The 18,845-nt window shown below is 48.7% G+C and overlaps 3 protein-coding genes across 8 annotated transcripts; 1 reads left to right on the forward strand and 2 right to left on the reverse strand.

Annotated features, from left to right (window-relative positions):
- Window positions 1–8: 8 nt before the first annotated feature.
- Window positions 9–5,244, forward strand: tspan13b (tetraspanin 13b). Its single transcript, XM_030347820.1, has 6 exons — window positions 9–302; window positions 1,243–1,410; window positions 3,065–3,145; window positions 3,238–3,351; window positions 3,805–3,915; window positions 4,255–5,244. Exons 1-6 carry the CDS (start codon window positions 240–242, stop codon window positions 4,327–4,329), a joined length of 612 nt encoding a protein of 203 aa, XP_030203680.1. The 5' UTR covers window positions 9–239; the 3' UTR covers window positions 4,330–5,244.
- Window positions 5,245–5,543: 299 nt separating this feature from the next.
- agr2 (anterior gradient 2) lies at window positions 5,544–7,848 on the reverse strand. The gene is made up of 8 exons (XM_030347133.1): window positions 7,776–7,848; window positions 7,458–7,592; window positions 7,132–7,195; window positions 7,000–7,052; window positions 6,424–6,500; window positions 6,185–6,248; window positions 5,953–6,036; window positions 5,544–5,820 (listed from the first exon to the last, which is right to left on the reverse strand). The coding sequence occupies exons 2-8, from the start codon at window positions 7,576–7,578 to the stop codon at window positions 5,771–5,773; spliced, it is 513 nt and encodes a 170-aa protein (XP_030202993.1). The 5' UTR covers window positions 7,579–7,592; window positions 7,776–7,848; the 3' UTR covers window positions 5,544–5,770.
- Window positions 7,849–9,958: 2,110 nt separating this feature from the next.
- On the reverse strand, window positions 9,959–18,786 carry ppp1r10 (protein phosphatase 1, regulatory subunit 10). 6 transcript variants are annotated; one of them, XM_030347768.1, is made up of 18 exons: window positions 18,751–18,786; window positions 16,044–18,590; window positions 15,493–15,601; window positions 15,298–15,384; window positions 15,053–15,188; window positions 14,890–14,941; window positions 14,672–14,761; window positions 14,424–14,552; window positions 14,227–14,332; window positions 13,980–14,083; window positions 13,744–13,886; window positions 13,472–13,631; window positions 13,220–13,390; window positions 12,793–13,039; window positions 12,387–12,675; window positions 12,160–12,295; window positions 11,696–12,046; window positions 9,959–11,434 (listed from the first exon to the last, which is right to left on the reverse strand). In XM_030347768.1, the coding sequence occupies exons 3-18, from the start codon at window positions 15,597–15,599 to the stop codon at window positions 11,274–11,276; spliced, it is 2,469 nt and encodes an 822-aa protein (XP_030203628.1). In that variant the 5' UTR covers window positions 15,600–15,601; window positions 16,044–18,590; window positions 18,751–18,786; the 3' UTR covers window positions 9,959–11,273. The 6 variants fall into 6 exon arrangements, with proteins under 6 accessions (XP_030203628.1, XP_030203631.1, XP_030203627.1 ...); XM_030347771.1 differs by having other exon boundaries at window positions 13,220–13,387; window positions 18,310–18,590; window positions 18,751–18,784; XM_030347767.1 differs by having other exon boundaries at window positions 18,310–18,590; window positions 18,751–18,784.
- Between the last annotated feature and the right edge of the window lie 59 nt (window positions 18,787–18,845).

Genomic DNA, 18,845 nt, shown 5'->3' on the forward strand with positions numbered 1-18,845 from the left:
AAGCGCGCCGCCGCCGCCGCCGAGCTCAACGTACCCGCGCCTGCGTCACATGCTCGCGAGGCCAGCGCCACATTCTCCCTCCTTTCCTTTTCAGACCTGATAGGGTGAATCTCCCGACCAAGCGAGCACTGTTTTAGCCTTTAGATCAGACAGCTGTTACTATTTGTTAGTTTTTCTCCACTAATCCGAGTCCCTTTCGCGTGAATCCGGTCCGCCGGACCCGGGACCAGACAGACACCATGGGCTGCGCCGGGTTCACCTGCTCCAAACACTCCCTGGGGGCGCTCAACATCCTCTACGTGGTGAGGCTGCCCGCTACTTTGTACCATATGGTGGATGTTTCAATGGCATAGGACGATACGTGTGGCTCCAGACTATACGGGTTATGGTTTCATTCCGTGTCTGGTATTAGGTGTATGGTTTTGGATGCATAAGGCGGTAAGGCGGCTGTAAACAACAGGGAGAGGAGGACGCACCGCCTCATCCATAATGAAGGATGCTCCCCTCTGGAACCTGATGCGGCGGCGTGTGTTACCGTACAGTGGAGACTCATCTCCTGCACGTTGTCACAGTGAGGTGGTCGGCTGCGGCATCGGTCCTCTTAAGTGCAATTTCCTTTTTGCTTTCTCAGGAAAGAAAATGGGAATAACGTCCGTCCTTTGTCTGAGCTTTGCCCAGCCTTCCTCCTCGGTTCTACGGGAAATACTAATAGGCTTGGAACAACCCGCGTGTAGGGCAGAATGAGAGGCACTTAAATGTGTCAGTAGATGGTCTATTAGCCTAGAATTGATGTTGTAAAAAAAATTGAATTCAATAACTGAGTCTTACATGAAGGTAGTTGGAAAGGGAATTTGGTGTTGTGTTTGGTCATTATTCCCAACACATCTCTTAGATAAGATGTATTGCCTTGCTATAGATAGCCTGACTATAGATCGCAACCTATGACAAGATATATTAATGAACATTATGTCCCAGGCAAACATACATTAGCCTATGTATAACTTCTCTAATTCTATAACACTATTTTAACTATCTGGTTAGATGCTTAACTGCATTGTGTTGCACAACGATAACAAAGTAGAATATAACGCTATTTATGGTTCCGTGTGAAGATCCTCATTGGACTGTTGGACTCTGAGGGTTCAAACCTCAGCAGCTGTACACAAGATAACCCGCCTGTCCTTCGACCTGCTCCTACTGGCCCGTGTCTGACCCCGCCACGCTGCTGTTGTGTGTGTTCAGATGGTGAGCCTGCTGATGATCGGGATCGCCGCGTGGGGGAAGTGGTTCGGCCTGGTGTCCAGCTTCCAGGTGGTGGGCGGCGTCATCGGGGTGGGGGTCTTCCTGTTCTTCGTGGCCCTGGCCGGCCTCATCGGCGCCATGAAGCATCACCAAGTCCTCCTCTTCTTCGTATCCTTCCGCCGGGCCAGACCCCCTGAAACCCCCCCCCCGATCTCACCCGGCCAAGCGCTGAAAACCGGAGGATTGTCTGATATATTTGCACATATGTTCTTAGCTTGAGTTGTAGCTCTGGTTATAGCATGTCCCTCTCTGAGGTGTTCCCCTGGTGGGGGGGCCGGACATCGCCGCACTAATTCTCAAATGCCTTTTAGTCTGGAACCTGTCGACGGCCGGTCCCATTGGATGAGTCCAGGGAGGGATTTTCCTTACCAGTACACCCCTGCTCCGCTGTGTTCCTTCTAAAGGGGTCTCGCTCAGGGTTCGTAGGGGTCTTAAAGTCCGGACTGAGAAGCCCTTTGCCTGACCGAGATCTCGAAAGCTATTTCGACGGAGCTGATATGAACGGATGAGGCTAAGTACAACTTAAAGGTGACAAACAGTATTATACCACCAGGTGTGAGTGTGATTAGCCGTTACAAGCCGTTTTGAAAATACGACTCTTCTGACACCACAAGTGGGCGTGTCCACCTAGATGTACGCCGGATAGATCAGTCTAACATTCTACCCAGTGGACTGCTGCAAACATTGCTCATCTATCCACTACACATCTAGGTGGACACGCAGGCAGATTTTCAAAACGGCTTGGAACGGCTTATCACCTTCACACCTGGTGGTATAATCTGTCACCTTTAAGACAGCTATGAAGTATTGTTCTCCTAAAGACAAACTCATCTTTGATTATGAACATATAATGTGTAGATAACATAATTGTTTGATATGCCTTTCAGCATACTTTATTTGCATTTGAAATCTGATAAGGAGAGCTTGCACCAATGTTCTCCAGGAACCCTGTCATTTGTCACCTCAGGAAGTGAGTCAGCTAGCCTCCTCCTCACTGACCACCTTCACTGTTTCCTTTCTGCTGCTCCACCATCCACCCACAGTTTGTTTCCTTTAACTCTTTCTGACCAGCCTTAAATACTCACCGGCATCTAGTCTTCTCGCTGCCCCGAACCTGCCCAATTTAGGAAAGATTGCCATACGCCTTTCTAACACACTGGCACAGAAAACCCTCTGCGTGAAGTCCCCAATGACCTTCTCTCCCCTGATTCCTCCTCCTGATCATAATTTGATACGGATCAACAGCTTCTTCCTCCTCAACCGCCTGCAGTTCTGTATCGGCATCGCTGGCTCAGCCCTCATGGTTCAGATCATACCTCTGACAGGTTTCACTCCATCTCCATCCATCAACGCAGGTCTCACGCTACCCCCCTGCCCTGTTTGGCTCGGTGCTTGGCCAGCTGTTCTTTCTCCTGCTCATCCTACCACTAGGTCACATCATACTTCAATATAGACAACAGTTTCACTTCCTCAAACCAGACTGAAGATAATCCAAAATACTTTGGAACCAAGTCCCTCGTCCCAGAAGTTCTTACTCAACATAAACGGTCACAATGTGGCAGCTTCCCTCCTGGCTCCAAAATACTGTGCTCACTTTAGATTCTGCCCTCCCTTCAGCCACGCATAAACCCATATTCTCCAGAATTCCCTTTGGTTCCTCCCCGTAACATTGCTAGACTTCATCACGTGTGAATTCTAGCAATGTTAGCGTTGTGTTTTAAATGCTGATGTTTGAAATTTGTTCCTTGACGACGGTGTCCAGTACATGATCGTCTTGTTCATGGTGTTCATCGTGCAGTTCTCCGTCTCCAGCGCATGTCTGGCCATCAACAAAGAGCAGCAGGTAACACCAACACTAATGATGGGATGCATATCATGCCTATTGTTTCACCCAAATAAACGTGTGTGTGTGTGTGTGTGTGTGTGTGTGTACAGGAGCATCTCCTGGAGGTGGGCTGGAACAACTCTCAGAGCACCCAGAGGGACGTGGAGAAGAGCTTCAACTGCTGCGGCTTCAGGCAGGTGGAGTACAACTCCACCTGTGACGCTGTACGTTTAACACCGTCTCCGCTCTCCCACCCATTGTCTTTTGTCAACGCCTTTTTAGCATTTTACAGACGTTTGCCTCTGAATCTGTGTCCTCACTGTGAAACATGTGTGTGTGTGTGTGTGTGGGTCTATATGAGCGTTTCTGTGTATTTGTCTCTGTCTGTGTGTCTTTGCGTGTGTATGTGCGTGTCTGTGTCTGTTTATGTGTCTGTATCTGTGTGTGTCTTTGCTTGTGAGTGTGTCTGTGCGTGTGTGTGTCTATGTTTGTGTGTATGTGTCTATATATGCGTGCGTATCTGTGTGCGTCTGTGTGGGTGTGTGTGTGTGACTGTGTATCTGTGTGGGTGTGTGTCTGTGAGTGTGTGTGTGTGTGACTGTGTGTCTGTGTCTGCGTCGGGGTGTGTGTGTGTGTGTGTGTGTGTGTGTGTGTGTGTGCTTGTGTGTGTGTTGTAGGCCTGCTACCCCAACAACTCGTGCTCGCCGTGCGGGGAGCAGATCCAGGCGCACGCGGGCCAGGTGCTGCGCTACGTGGGCGGCCTGGGCCTCTTCTTCAGCTTCACTGAGGTCTGCTGCCCCCCCCCCCCCCACCGCCACAGCAACCACCAGAACCACAAGGAAAAGACTGTTAATAATCAAATTGATTTGATTATTCAATTGTATCAAACAAATGCCTTACAAACATGAAAATACCTCAATCACAATTGAGGATAAAAATACAATAAAGTCCAGGACTTATTTAACATTGCATTGTTGATATCATGGTCATATGTTGTGGAGCAAGTCCAAAGTTAAATTCAAGTCTAGTTGGCTTATTGAGTGACGAATGGCCCAGTCTGTATCTGTTAGATTGTGTAATGCTGCCCTTTATTGCACCACTGAACCAAGGTTTTGTTCCTCTCCTAGATGCTGGGGGTTTGGTTCACGTACCGCTACAGGAACCAGAAAGATCCGCGGGCCAACCCCAGTGCCTTCCTCTAGAGACCCCCCAGACACGACACCCCTCTGCACTGTCCGCTCACTTCTGCGCTGATCTTCTCATGTATGTTGTTTTTATGAAGGTGTTTTTATTTAACGAGAGGTGTGCACCGCTATTGAACAGAAATACAGATCACTTTGGACTTGAAGGATGCTGCATGTACCGGGTTTTTATTCTGAATGAGAGGTTTGCATGACGTCCATTATCTAGAACCCCTGCAGAGGCAACCAGAAACATGGTGTATAAACATGCTGTTAACATGGTGTTAACATGGTGTTAACATGGTGTTAGCATGGTGTGTAAACATGGTGTTAACATGGTCTATAAACATGGTGTATAAACATGTTGTTACCATGGTTTATTAACATGATGAATGCACCATGTTTGTGAAATAGTTTGTGTCCATTTTGCTGTGTATGAAAATATGTATGCAGGCCTGCTTTTTCTATTTAACTCCATCAATTGTATTCAAATATGTTTTTATTGATCTTAACTGTGAAACGCTAAAATCTGCTGAATGCAATAATGTCAATCTTTAGCACTAATGATCACAGTAAGTTATTCAAAACTGAATTTGAAGGTTCCTGATTGTGCACCTGTTGTAGTTGAGGTTTGTGTTGTGTGTGTGTGTGTGTGTGTGTGTGTGTGTGTGTGTGTGTGTGTGTGTGTGTGTGTGTGTGTGTGTGTGTGTGTGTGTGTCCTGATGCTCCACGGCTGGTGGCCGTCGTGTGTTTTCTGCCTTCTGCATGATTCTGAGTAACGCGCTACTGGGAAGCTACTTATTCGTCTCTTTGTACTGTACAGATTAAACCGAAACAAAATGTATAATTTCATGCTATTGTTTTGAGTTTGAGATCCAATTGATGTGAAAATGTATTCAACCTCGAAAGGTTAATAAAACACGTATTCCTTAAGGGCACTTTGTGTGAGTCAAGTCATAGGCAGTCGCTCTGTCCGCTGTCGCTAGGGGCCGCTTATAAAGGGGCCAGGCTGCGGTCTGCACCGCATCCTAGCAGTGCTTCAGGGAAACCGCTTCCCAACCACCAGAGGTCTGGCCCCGCCCCTCCACAATGTTTAACCCTCGTTGACCTGTGACCCCGCCCCTCCAGAAGGTTTAACACAGCTGTGACTTCAGTCCCACTCCCTCAGCCCCTTGGTAATGAGACCTTGAGCCTTTTAAAAGGTGGCGCCAGAAACGGAGGCGAAGAGAGAGAGAGAGAGTTTGAAACACTTTTGTTTATTAAAAATACATGGTTGTAGGCCACAGCACAGACATTCTTTGGACAACATATACTTATGAGTTATTGAGCAGGTCCAATGCAGATAACCTTCAAGTGACAGTTAAGGAAAAAAAAAAACAGTGCTTAATTTACCAATGTAAACTCTAGTGACAGCAAGAGGAATGAACACCAAATTATCCTCGCTGGATCAATTTGTCACATCCTATAATTCGGTCTTGAGCAGCTTCTTGGCCTTGGCCATGCTTTCCAATACTGGGGAAGGAAAGTGGACAATTAAAATACAGTTTAAAATCATTATCAAACATGGGTCAACATTGTCATTGAATTAAAAGTTGAATAGTGTGTGCATGGTCATCAGATCGGGCTGTGAAACCCTGTACTTACAGATCTTCATGTCGACAGGCTCGTAGGCATACATGCGGTTGGAGTAGCGACCAGTGATGTCAGCCCTCACGGTCATGGAGGGATCTGGGTGAGAGAGACAGAGGGAGAGGGAGGGTGAGACACGGAGGTGGAGACAGAGGGAGAGGGAGGGTGAGACACGGAGGTGGTAGACAGAGGGAGAGGGAGGGTGAGACACGGAGGTGGTAGACAGAGGGAGAGGGAGATATCTTACCGACGAACAGGAACCTTGGGACATACTGTCCGTCAGGGGAGAGATGTTTGTCCGTGGTTTCATACTGTCGGGTAAAGAGAGAGAGGGTGTGGCTATTATTCATGCTGTAAGTGAGTGACTTTCAATATTAAAGCTACAAAGCTCATGTGCTTTACTCCCAAACTATGAATCAATCTTAGGAGATTCTTGATACGCTCACTGTCAATCGGTATAAGTCCATTTTAAATGATGGGACATACCATAAGATTCAGGACAATAAAGTCCTCATCCAAGATTTTCTGTACTTCCTTGTCATCTGCGAAAGCCTTCTTCATCACTAGAAACACAGGTAAACAAAAGATTGCATGACTTCAACTCAGCGTCTCATTAGTATGTTAATCAGAGCAGGATATCCTGCTACTACACATCCTGCTATTACACATCAGCAAACAATGCACGCGCACACACACACACACACACACACACACACACACACACACACACACACACACACACACACACACACACACACACACACACACAACACACACACACACACACACACACGCACTCACACATTCACATGCACACATACACACACACACACACACACACACACACACACACACACACACACACACACACACACACACACACACACAAACTCTCTCTCTTTCTCCCTGTCATTTGCTCAGTTTTCTATTTTTTAAATGGTTTTAAACCAAGCATTCGAATACCTTTAACATCTCTCTCAAGCACACCAACACTTGACATGTTTAAACAAGAACTAGACTTAACATTACACTTAACCACTAACACGCTACTGAGGGACTCACGGGCGCTGTGGGGGCAGTCCTCCAGGTGGAAGATGACCAGCAGAGGCTTGTTCCTGAGGACAGATACATATGCTTTAGACACATGCATGGCCCTGTAGGGGAGTGGGTTTAAAGGGCCCGGTTGGGACTCACCTCCACCTGGACCAGTACAGCGCCTCCTCATAGGTCTGGGCCCAGATCAGCTGATCACCCCATCCTGTGGCACACACACACACACACACACGCACGCACACATGCACACACACACACACACACACGCACGCACGCACACACGCATGCACACGCGCACGCACGCACACACACATACACAGACACACAGAGAGACACAATCACAAAACACACACACACACACACAGAGGAAACATTTCAGATCAATATCAATATCAAGACCAGAGCCAGATCCAAAAAGGGGTACAACCAGTGTGTGTGAGTAATATGAGCCGAGGAGCGGAACAAACCTCTGGAGAGCGTCTGAGGAATCCTCTTGCCCCTTTTGGGGATGTTTTTCTGCTCTGGCTTCCCCTGGGTGGAGCACACTGCCACCAGCACCAGCAGCACCAACAGGACGGCTTTAGTCATCGTTGCTCCACTTGCTGCAAGACAAGGAAAAGCACAGAAGGCTTTAGGTTGCTTCTTTTAAGGTAACTTCAACAAACTGAACAATCCTCAAACCCCACTGGAGGTGAGGGGATGACTGTCCGGACCCCCGGAGACCCGAGGCACGCGTACATCCTGTCACCCGAAGGGGGTAGGGTTAGCAGCTACGGCAGTCTTACCTGTTTCTTGATAGTTTGACTTTGCGTTGTTGCCTTGACGACGGTGGGTGGTGGACCTGCTGTGTCTCTCCCCTCTCACCTGCAGCGCATTTATACACCGCCTTCGCCTGCTAGCCCCGCCTTCAGCCTCCCCCACCCCACCCAAGCACAACGCTCTACCTGTTCCAGACTGCCAGCCCACCACGTCCACCTCCACCCCCACCACCACCACACCTCCACCACCACCGACACTAGGTTAATGGACGAATGACATGATGTCTTATTCTTTGAGATCATATCAGTTCAAAAATGTCTCTTTCTTTTATGTTTCTTCACATTTGGTTTAACGGTGAACTTTTATTGAAGAGAGAAAGGGACAACTTTCTCCTTCAGCACATTACTTGGGTGTCGTGTGTGAGGACTTCTTGGGTGTTGGGATGTTTGGCCGTGCGCCAAGGACAGCTCAGCATTGGCGTAAGGTGCGATGACGATCAGAACGATGATTCTACTCTTCACCATTGGCTCCTTAGTCCTGATCAATGGGTTCATTGATTTTTGCACTCACACAAAGAGGTTGATTGAATAGAATAAAAAGGGACTTTTGTTACGCCATAGTTTGAAAAACATTTATTACGATTATATCGGGAAAATAGGAACAATCAGCCAGCTTTATAATGCATGATGTTCATATCTTAAAATATCAGACGTACAACTTGAGGAGAACTGATGCAGGTAGACTGGGTGAGTCGAAAATAAAAGTTTCATATTTTATTACTGAGCATCGTGAGTGGATGGCTCAGCACACACACACAAACACACACACACACACACACACACACACAGACACACACACAGACACACAGGTAATACGACCCGTTCTCTATCAATGGAAGCCTTGTTGGGGCTCTCTCGCCCAGGGAGGTGAACGTGAAAGAATCAACCCGTTAGCATAGCAGCCCTCATCGAAACAGGAACATGACGGTTAGCGTCTGCTAAAGACCCTCAATGTAAATGTCAATGTAACTCAGATATCTAAATGTGTCCATCCTGCACGATCATGGACCTCAAGGGTAAGAACTACACAATGTAAAGGCTTAGGGTCAGAGCTACACATAACTACACAATGTAAAGGGTTAGGGTCAGAGCTACACAATGTAAAGGGTTAGGGTCAGAACTACACACAACTACACAACGTAAAGGGTTAGTGTCAGAACTGCACATACTGTAACTACACAATGTAAAGGGTTAGGGTTACAACTACACATCGTAAAGGGTTAGGGTTAGGGTTGGAACTACAAATAAATACACAACGCAAAGGGTTCAGCATACTCATCCTCCAATGTGACATTAACATATAATAATAATAATAATAATAATACATTTAATTTAGAGGCGCCTTTCAAGACACCCAAGATCACCTAATCATATATGTTCATTTCTATGGGGTATCTACATTTAAAGACATCAATAAGCACCTACTCACTCACACCAAACTTGATATTTGCACAGCAGCTCTATTGTATATAGGAAGCCATAAAAAAATAAAAAAACTGGTTTATAAGTAGTTTGGCTAGTAGAAGAACAGCCATATTCTTCTACATTATGTATGTATAGAATAGATATTAAGGATTTTTTTCTTACTGGTTGAATAGGTAACATTTTCATAATGTAAATTTAGTAATCATGTTACTAATTATACACAAATCCGTCTTAATTTACTAACAGTAACTGAAACTTTAATAATCTTTTCACCAAATGTGACATCTGAATAAAGCATATGCACTATTTCGGCACATTATGCTGAGGAATGCCTTGGACGTTACCAGTCGAAGGGGTCTGGCCCCGCAGAGCATGCCCTCCCTGTGGGAACCCTGAGGACCCAGCAGTGCTGAGGTGTCCTTAACCCACTCTCCCTTTGTTCCAACTGCCGGTCAATATTTGACTAGGAGGGTCGGTGTGTAAAGGCCACTCCTATAACCACTCGTTTCGTTTGCCTTCTGCTAACCCCGCCCTGATAACACGGATCTGACGCAGGCAAACACGGGAGCACAAACTAAAAGTGAGAGCGCGTAAGGAAGCCTGATACAATAGTGGATTGATTCCGACTCGTCTAAGGATGACGATGCCTTGCCATCGCCATGACGATCACAGACAGGATGACACGCTCAGCGTGACATGGCACAGCAATGAATGGAACCGAAAGGTTATCGTTTAAATTTTACTTTGAGACATTTATTAGATACATTTGTGTACAAAACATACTCGTACTTATGTGTGTCGGATGTGCACCTATTTACAAACAAAAATATTAACATTTCATAAACCCCCAAAAAAAGTTTGCCCCTCTTATATAAGAGGCCTCATTATTATTATTAGCACTGCATCGAAATAAAATCTGGGTTTGGTGCCACAGAAAAAAGAAAAAAAAAACATTTGCACAGTCCCACAAGAGACACGAAGGCCATTGTTTTCACAGAAAACACGATATACCTGACACAAACAGCAGTTGATCAGTCTTTGACAAGTCGTTTTAACACTGACGATGCGTTTCTCCGCCATGTTGACCCACGTGGAGAAGCAGCAACACGACCCGGGGACCAGAGACAGGGAGAGCAGGGAGTTTCTGCAGGAGCATGCTCAGAAACCTTGGTGCTGCATTTCTCTTATTGTTGGGGTAACCAAACGGCTTACAGTTGATAGCACAACAAAGGCCAATAGTATCTGTTCATAGAGCGACTTCCCAGCTCTGATGTGGAGTTCAGAGCTCCAGGAAGGTGGACTAGATGGGTTAATACACGTCCCCTTCATGGTGTGGTTCATGGGAGTCTGGATTGTAATAGTGATTTGATAAAACTTCAAGAGAACAGGATTGCTCGGGGAAGACTGGAGCTTCTGTTGGGCCCTCTGAGTGGGAAGTGCTTCCTCTTGTCATCTCACCACATACTCATCACAACACTATGGGCACAGGGCCCCCAATAATCCTGTCCTACCGTCTACTTTGGGGCAGCCAAAAGAATACCAATACTTGCAAACATGTGGACACAACTGTGGACATCAACGTGTTCCTCACCCCAGACACGATTTGACTGTTGGTGGAGGAGCTCAACGGACCCTGAGAGGTGTGGGCCTTTAGCCAGTAGGACCCAGTCCTCTCATGGTAGTGGTGTGTGTTCAGCGGGGAATGAAAGGCGAGCGGAGCGCAGCTCAACCTGGGGTCGCTGCTGGCTCCAGAAGTGGTTAAGGAGGGGGGGGTTTTCAGTCGTGTGATTTTAGCACTTTGAAAAAAGGGGTTTACACTTTAAAACAAACAAAACAAACAAATGAGCAGGTCCATAAGTTAAAGTCATCATTGGATGGAGAGCCGGGGCGGGCGGAGACCAGTGTCAGGGTGCCCAGAGGGGGGGGGGAGGGGTTGTCGGAGGACCTCCCTCCGTCTCCCGGGGTCTCAGCCTCCCGCAGCGGCAAGTCTGGGCTGACAAAGTCTGGGCGCCGGGGGCGAGGCGCCAGGGGCGCGGCCCCTCAGTGTCCGTGCTGGGGGTGGGGGGGGTGCTGGTTGTGGGCGGGATGGTTGGGGGGGAGGGGCGGCCCGTTCACCCCCGGATGGTAGAAGGCACAGTTGCTCTCGTAGCGGCAGTTTCCCTTCATCATGAAGTGGCGACACACCGGCCTCTTGGACATGTCTGAGGAGAGAAGGACGGACGCGTGTTACAGGAGGAGGGCGGAGGACACCGCTAGAGGAGACCGTCAACCAGCGCCCCTACGAGGTCACCTAGCAGGGAATCACTCAGCATCGTTATGGGTCAAGTAACGCAATTATGATTGTAACCCTAGTGCATGATCTTAGAGTGTGTGTGTGTGTGTGTGTGTGTGTGTGTGTGTGTGTGTGTGTGTGTGTGTGTGTGTGTGTGTGTGTGTGTGTGTGTGTGTGTGTGTGCACCCACCGTTCATGTTGTTGTGTCCGCCGCGGGGCCCCCCACGGGACCCGCGGCCCCTGAAGGGACCGGGCTCGCCTCCCCTGCCGCGCCCTCCGCGGTGGAAGTGACCCCCGCGGGGCGGCCCGCCCCTCATGGAGTCGTCGCCCCAGTAGTTGCCCCCGTTGTCCCCGTGGCCCTGGCCCGGCGGCGGCCCCATCATGCGGGGGCCGGCGTTGAAGGGGGGGCCGTGGTTGTGGGGGGGCGGGGGGTGGGGGAAGCGGGGCGCCCCGGGGGGCTGGTTGGGGGGGTAGCCGTTCATGGGCATCTGCATGTTGTTCATGTTGTTCATGGGGCCGTGGCCCAGCAGCCCCGGGTTCACTGCAGGGAGGAACACGCTCTGTTAGGACACGGCGCTACAGACACCAGGGTTCAGGGTTGGTCGGGCTGAGATGGGGTGTGCTGCCGGAGGAGGAGGGGGGGTGGGTGCTTACCTGGCGGGGGTCCGTTCTGGTTCTGGTTCTGGTTCTGGTTCTGGCTCTGCTGCAGGGAGCCCAGCAGCTGCTTGATTTTGTCCGAGAAGTCGGGCTGTTTGATGAGGTCCTCCGTGGACTGGTTCCCCTGCGCCCCCTAGTGGCAGAAGACACACCGTGCGGTCAGACCCCTGGCTGGACACTGGGCGGTGCCGTGACCAGCGGGCCGGGCTGGCTCTCCCTCTTACCATGATGGAGGAGAGCAGCTCCTGGACGTTGACGCTGGGGGCCGCCGGGTTGCCGGGGGCCTGCGGGGGCCCGCTGCCCCCCAGGTTGCCCATGAGGTTGGCCAGCACCGGGGGCAGCTTGGAGCCCTCCCCCAGGCCCAGGCCCAGGGCGGCGGCGTGCTGCGGCGTGGTGTCCATGGGCTCCATGTAGCCGTCCTCCGGCATGCTGGAGTCCTCGTCCAGCGGGATGACGCGGGCCGGCATGGGCTCGTACGGCTCGGGGTCCGGCTCGTGAGGGCTGTCCGGTACGCTGGAGGGGAAGGAAGGGACGCCAAGGTTACAAGTCTGCGCTGAACGCTGCGGTCCTCTGGTCACTGGAATGAACTCCGGACCACGCCGAAGTCCCCGGGGGTGCGGCGATCCTCACCTCTCCTTGCTGAGGAAGATCTCCTGCAGGATGCCCATCTCGCGGTCCCTCTGCGTGAGCTTCTCCGTGCTGCCGGAGCCCGAGTGCACCAGGCTCCCGGTGAGCGTGAAGGGCCGGGGGGGCGTCCAGGGGACCCGCTCCTCCATGGCGTCGTGGGACAGCCGGCGGGACATCTCGTAGGTCTGACGGTCCATCATCATCTCCCGCTTGGCTGCCTCGCCGAAGTCCTTGATCTTGTTCACGTTGACTATGAGAGGGGAGGGGGAGAGAGAGTTCATAGACGTTAATCAGGCTGCTCTCTCCTGATTGGTCCACCAGTCAATCACGCTCATTGGGTTGTCATTCAAGTCTTTCCTACAGTGCAATACTTATGCTGCAAGCAGTAGTAAAGTGTATGTTTAGGTGCACGGCATGTTGAGTTTCCCACCTGTGGTGGTCATATGGATTTGCCCACCTCTCTCCGTTTCGTCCAGGTCAAAGTAGAAGTACTCTTTGAGCTGCTCCTCCTCGGCCCAGCGGACGCTCTTCTTCTTCTTGCCCTTCTTGGTCAGCGTCTCCTCCTCGCGCCGCGGCTCCGCCAGCGCGTTCGGCTTCTCTGCTGAAAGCACGTTTGAGAGCTTAGGAAGCGGTTCCAGGCGGACAGAGAGGCCACTGGAAGACGGTGAGGCCAGGGACCTACCGGTGTCAGAGGCCTCGGGGTCGTCGGCGGGCACGGGGGTCCCGGGGGGCTCCATGTCCTGGCTGTCCTCGCTGGGGGCGGGGCACGACGACGCCCCCTCTGGGGACGAGGGCTTGGCCGTCAGGCCCTGGTAGTTGGCCGGCTTGTCGAAGGGGTTTGGCTGGAGGAGGGAGGAGGGGAACGGGGGTCATGTTTGAGACCAGACTGATTTTGTATCGAATCGATCCAAGAAATGCCCTGAAGTGAAGTGAGCAGAGGGAGCCGACTGGTACCTTGTTGGAGGTCGGGGACACGGCCTTGGCACTGGGACTGGTACCGGCCCCGCCGGCGGGAGAGCCCATCTTCTTCTTCTTAATCTTGACGCCAGGCACAGGCGCAGAGTTCAAGGCATCCAGAAAACCGGTACACTCCATAGCTGCAGGGGAGAGGAGAGAACCAACAGTTACTCCCTGATCCGCCACCTCCATTAGCAAATGCAAACAGAGGGTTGTGCGTGTGTTTGACCTACGTTGAGCGGGAATGATCTTCACTTTGATCTCTTTGGCTGAGTTGGAGGGCGTGTTCAGGGGTTTGTATTTCTTCTCCACCGGCGGGGGATCTAAAGGCCCGTTGCTATGGGAAACACAGGATACAAAGATCAGACTTGCAGCCACTAGGGGGCAACATACAAATGTATCCCTTGTTTGGTGAACTCGAGCAAAGTCCACAAGAGGGCGCGTGACCGGCTGAGTGAGAAACTGAGCAGGACTTTGTACCTGGGCCTCTTGAGAACAGCAGGCTTGATGTTGTACTTGTCTCCCAGTTGAGGGGCGGCGGGAGTCTTTTTAACCAGGGCAGGGCTGGCCACTTCTATCTCCAGGCCTGTGAACAATGCAAGCAGAGGGAGGCGTTTAGAAGGAGCAGTTTAAAGCAGGGCGAGGGTGTCCTCCTTGGTCTGGGACCCAGTGCCTACCTATGGAGCGGATCTTGGCGTGGCTGGGCGCGTGGGCCTTGGGCTTCTCTTTCTTCTTCTCCTCCTCCACTGCCGCCGCCTTCTCCTTCATTTCTCGCATGGGCATTTTGCCCTCCTTCTTCTTCTTATCTGCGGCACCAACACAAGGGGAGAGAGCGTTAGAGTAGTGTCACGACGCCAGAGAATCAGAGCACCGGGGAGTCCCGGTGCTACGAGACGCGGTCGCGTGAGGAGGGGCGCGCCTGTACCTGCTGGCGACGTCCCACTGTTGGGGACACTCTGTGAGCGGATGATGGCCATCCAGCCCTCCACCAGCACGGTCGCCAGCTTCCGCAGCTCTGAAATTCAAATAAAGACTGGATTAAAATTAGGATTATAATTGAAACCTTTGAATGTGTTGGCTGCTACTTGCACAGACAGCCCCGTGTGTCGGGTGCTACGAACAAATGGTCTCAAACAAACTCACCTTCAGTCTCGCCGCTCTTGCTTAACTGCTTCACCAGCTTTGCAGTGTTGTTCTAAGCACAAAAAGATTTGAGTTTAACATTCAAAGTAAACTAAAGGGACACCTTGTAGTGCAGGTTGACCAGTATTTGTGGTTGGGCCTAGTAGGCAGAAGGGACCAGTACCTGTTTGAGGTGGTCTACTTTCAGAGGCAGCTTCTGCAGTGTGAGCAGGATGAGCTGCAGAAGAGGCGTGTTGGTGGTGGTTTTGGAGTAGGTCAGCCAAGCGTTGAGCAATTTATAGCCCCCAACTCGAATAAACCTGAAGAAGTGAGAGAAATCGCATTAAAAAAGTGGCAACATGGTAGGGGTTCGAAGTGAAGGCTGGACATTGTGAAACAACCTACTAAAGTGACTTCAGGGGAGTTTACCTGTTGAGGATGTCGTGGGACTTGGTCTGCAGCAGGATGTTCATGTACATGCAGCGACTGACCATCTTGGTGGAGTTTTTCATCAGGCTGAGGGAAGGAAATGACGCTTTAGCATTGCATTCGTTTGTCCATCTTTGTTAGGTTGAGAACAGACTCACTGGCCTGTGGCCTTCCCTCTGTCGGGGCGCCACTCACCTGAAAACTTTGGGAACTCCTTCCAAGCTGCGCAGCTCCCCATCTTTCCCCAGGAGCGCTTCAACCCCCTTCAGGATCTCCCGTGGGTCGACAGGGCCAACCGCCATGTCTGAAAACACACACATCGGACAGGTTAGGACACATTAGGAAGATACGTGTGTCTACGTTAGCGTTTCTGAAAAGATACCCTTTGAAGTGAAAACCATTATTTTTTTGCTTGCCAACCAGCCAGGGAGCTCCATGTTTAAAAGGTGAACCGGAACCCGCGTCAAATAATCTCACACAAGACACAGACCATCACCTTTATCAATCAAAGGCAAAATAGACGTTTCAGGGACAGGGCCTCAACGGATATTCCTCCACCACCCACCACTGTATGCCCTACCAAATAGTATTTTTCTCAATTCATGTCTTCTAGATGAATGATCAGTTATCCAACCTAACTCACCGAAAATAAACCACACACACACACAGGTTGTATTTGCATAAGTCCATTATTTGTGATTCCCATCACCAGTGTCCCTCCTCACTTGGACATAGAGGGCAACCACCTTGATCTTTTCTGTGTGTGACCGGTCATTTCCAGTTGAGTTCAGCCTCAGCGGTGGCAGTGAAGCAATGGCGCCACCATATTAAAAAGGAAGCTCATATTTTGACATCTCAAACGGTAGGACATTCATTTCTTAAAAGTCTATTCTTTATTTGGAGCCAAGAAACAAGTGTAAACACACAGAAAATAAACATATTTTTCCTAAATATTAGTTTTAAGAATGGCACACGTAAATGGTAAACTAGGAAATTGTATAAATATAAATAAGTTCCTATGGTAGGCCTATATACTCCCAAATGTTCAAAAAGAATATCTAGTAAATAATGCAAGTGCCATCTTAGACTTTCCTTTTTGAAAATGTCACGTTGTTCAATTATCATAGAGTGATTAGAATAATCCCCAAAAATTATGTTTATTATTAAGCATGCCAACTTGAAACGTTATCTCCTGCTACAATAGCTTTCAGTGTTTATCTCAATCTAGTACCATGTGACTCTGGGCTTAACAAGGAAGCAGCTTCTCTACTGCCCCCTGCTGCCTGTTCGTGTGAAAACACTTTTGGATGTTTTGAAAGAACCATGTCAGTCCAATTACGCAACACAAACAAAGCAACAACGTACAACCAAAAATGTTTGGCGAATTCCACGTGATCTACATAAATAAGGGAACTTGCCATTTATGCCAGCTCAGACCTCTACTTTTAAGAGGTGAAATGGTAAATAAGAAAATATATTTATGAATTAATATATTTAATGTTGAGAACGTTACTAAAACATTTAAGCCTTATTTCCATGCATGTGCGTTAAAGTGTATATTAGCAGTACTACTACCAAGCCTATTACACACTTCACTAAGGTCATTTTTATTGCCAATTCAATTAAAGAATAGTTTCATAATCATTCACAAATTTGAAGGAAATGTGAATTCCAAATGTCATGTGAGGAATCAGTTTGGTCTTACCCGTGGAACTGTTGTAGTAGATGTATAATAATGTCTGACCTCCAAAACACTGCAAAACTACAAATTTCCTGCAAATGTCACAATTGTTATACATTTAAATTTAAGTCAATTGTTAACATTGCCCAATTTACAATTTAGGCAGTAAAAATGGTTGTGCAAGTTAAGAAAATAATAAGATCAAGGTTTACGACAATGGATATAGTTAGGTATTACAATTTTACTTGCAATATATTTTATAATACAGATCTACCATATGAATTGACATGAGCAATGTAGAAAAAATTAATAACGTAATCATTAAGAGAAAGGGATGATGGATGAACTAATTAAAACCCTAAAATGAGAAGCGCATTAGGTCTTTAAAAGGCATTGGGTAAAGTAGACATCAGTCATTCAGCTGTTCAGACCGGATCCTAACCAGGCTTTGCCCAATGTGCTCACAAAGGGAGGGAGCTTGTGATCTCTGAGTGATTCACTAGAATCGTCTAAGCCCTGCCCTCTGGTTAACCACTCTGTCGACGCCATCTTCAACCACTGGCTATCCCGAGAACAATGGCACTTCTACCAGATTGAGTTGAGCTGCTGTCAGAGCACGTCGTTGGCTGCCCAACACAGGCTAACTAGAAAAACAAGAACCACAGAGCGGCTCTTCAGGTTGTAAACTCCAACGGCGGCTCCGTGAAAAGCGCTCTTGCCTCTGGTGTCTCTCAAAAGGACGAAAGCGAAACTGATCCAACACATTTGGCCATCCCGCCTGTTAAAGTGGAGAGGACACTCCTCCGGAGACATCCTCAATCTTTATCCCAGATTGTACACGGTGATACAGACCCTGGCTGCGGAGGGTCGCCTGCCCTAGTATGACACAAGACAAAGCTACGAAGACAAATCCACCATCCTCACACTAATGCAATCTTTATGTATAGACTGCGGGTTCGATCCGGGGAGCAACCCTAGGAAGTTGGCAGGCAAAAAAATCCGACATAAGCGCGAGCATTCCCTGCCTACGGCAATCTTTATGAGTAGATTGCTTATGGTTATTTAACGCAGTGCTCGGCTCCGTTGCTTCCCGTCCGTCTCACACACAAAGAAGCGGAGCGTCTGTTCTCCGTCCACTTTCCTGTGTGAGCTCATACTATAAATATTAGACTGTAAAAATAAATACTATAAATACTTTTGTCAACGGTCCAATTAGTATTTAAATGTTTACGCTTCTGACGGAGCCCGCTAGCACGGGGGCTAGCCTACATTAATGGCTAAATTTCATTAGATTAATTTCGGTCAAATTATGCCCTTAAAAGTCAACTTACTATTGGTTATAGATCCTCAGCGTCTCGGGTCTATTATAGTGTACTATAAAGCCACTTATAGCTTATTTCATCAGTTTCATATAGTCAACCATTATGGTTTTATAGCAACTGAAAAACTGCTTATGGGCGGGGTTGTGGTAGCTAAGCTAGCTTTTCCTTCAGGAACAAACTGGAGGCAAAAATAGTAACCAAATGTCCATTACTTGAAGAAAAAATAGGATTTTGAGCACGGTCGTTCAAAGTCCTCGAAGCCCCAAATCTTCGGCAATACAAATTCGGACCTGCAACAGACACAATAAAAAGACACATTTAACTTACGTTTTCTCGCTCCTATGGATGATTTTGTTCATTAAAGGGTTTTGGCAAAACAAGATCTAATTTCATCGAAAACAAACAGTATTTTGTTGAAAATAGCCTCAATGTCTTTGCGACATCACTCACCTCTGACCAAATCCAGGAATGAGCTCGGAAGGGGCGGGCTTGCTTTTTATATCCAGTGACGACTTTGACGTCATATGATGCGGTTGCTCACGGTC

The sequence above is a fragment of the Gadus morhua genome, chromosome 22 (genome assembly GCF_902167405.1).
Source record: "Gadus morhua chromosome 22, gadMor3.0, whole genome shotgun sequence".
NCBI lineage: Eukaryota > Metazoa > Chordata > Actinopteri > Gadiformes > Gadidae > Gadus > Gadus morhua.

Coding starts and splice junctions, on each gene's coding strand:
- tspan13b (XM_030347820.1), top strand. CDS start 240: ATGGGCTGCGCCGGGTTCACCTGCTCCAAACACTCCCTGGGGGCGCTC. Junction 1,411..3,064: donor ACCAAGTCCTCCTCTTCTTC/GTATCCTTCCGC, acceptor GACGGTGTCCAG/TACATGATCGTCTTGTTCAT. Junction 3,916..4,254: donor TCTTCTTCAGCTTCACTGAG/GTCTGCTGCCCC, acceptor TTCCTCTCCTAG/ATGCTGGGGGTTTGGTTCAC.
- agr2 (XM_030347133.1), bottom strand. CDS start 7,578: ATGACTAAAGCCGTCCTGTTGGTGCTGCTGGTGCTGGTGGCAGTGTGC. Junction 7,053..7,131: donor CTGTACTGGTCCAGGTGGAG/GTGAGTCCCAAC, acceptor ATCTGTCCTCAG/GAACAAGCCTCTGCTGGTCA. Junction 6,501..6,999: donor GGACTGCCCCCACAGCGCCC/GTGAGTCCCTCA, acceptor CTGTGTTTCTAG/TGATGAAGAAGGCTTTCGCA.
- ppp1r10 (XM_030347768.1), bottom strand. CDS start 15,599: ATGGCGGTTGGCCCTGTCGACCCACGGGAGATCCTGAAGGGGGTTGAA. Junction 13,632..13,743: donor TGTCCCCGACCTCCAACAAG/GTACCAGTCGGC, acceptor TCCCTCCTCCAG/CCAAACCCCTTCGACAAGCC. Junction 11,435..11,695: donor CGGACACAACAACATGAACG/GTGGGTGCACAC, acceptor TTCTCTCCTCAG/ACATGTCCAAGAGGCCGGTG.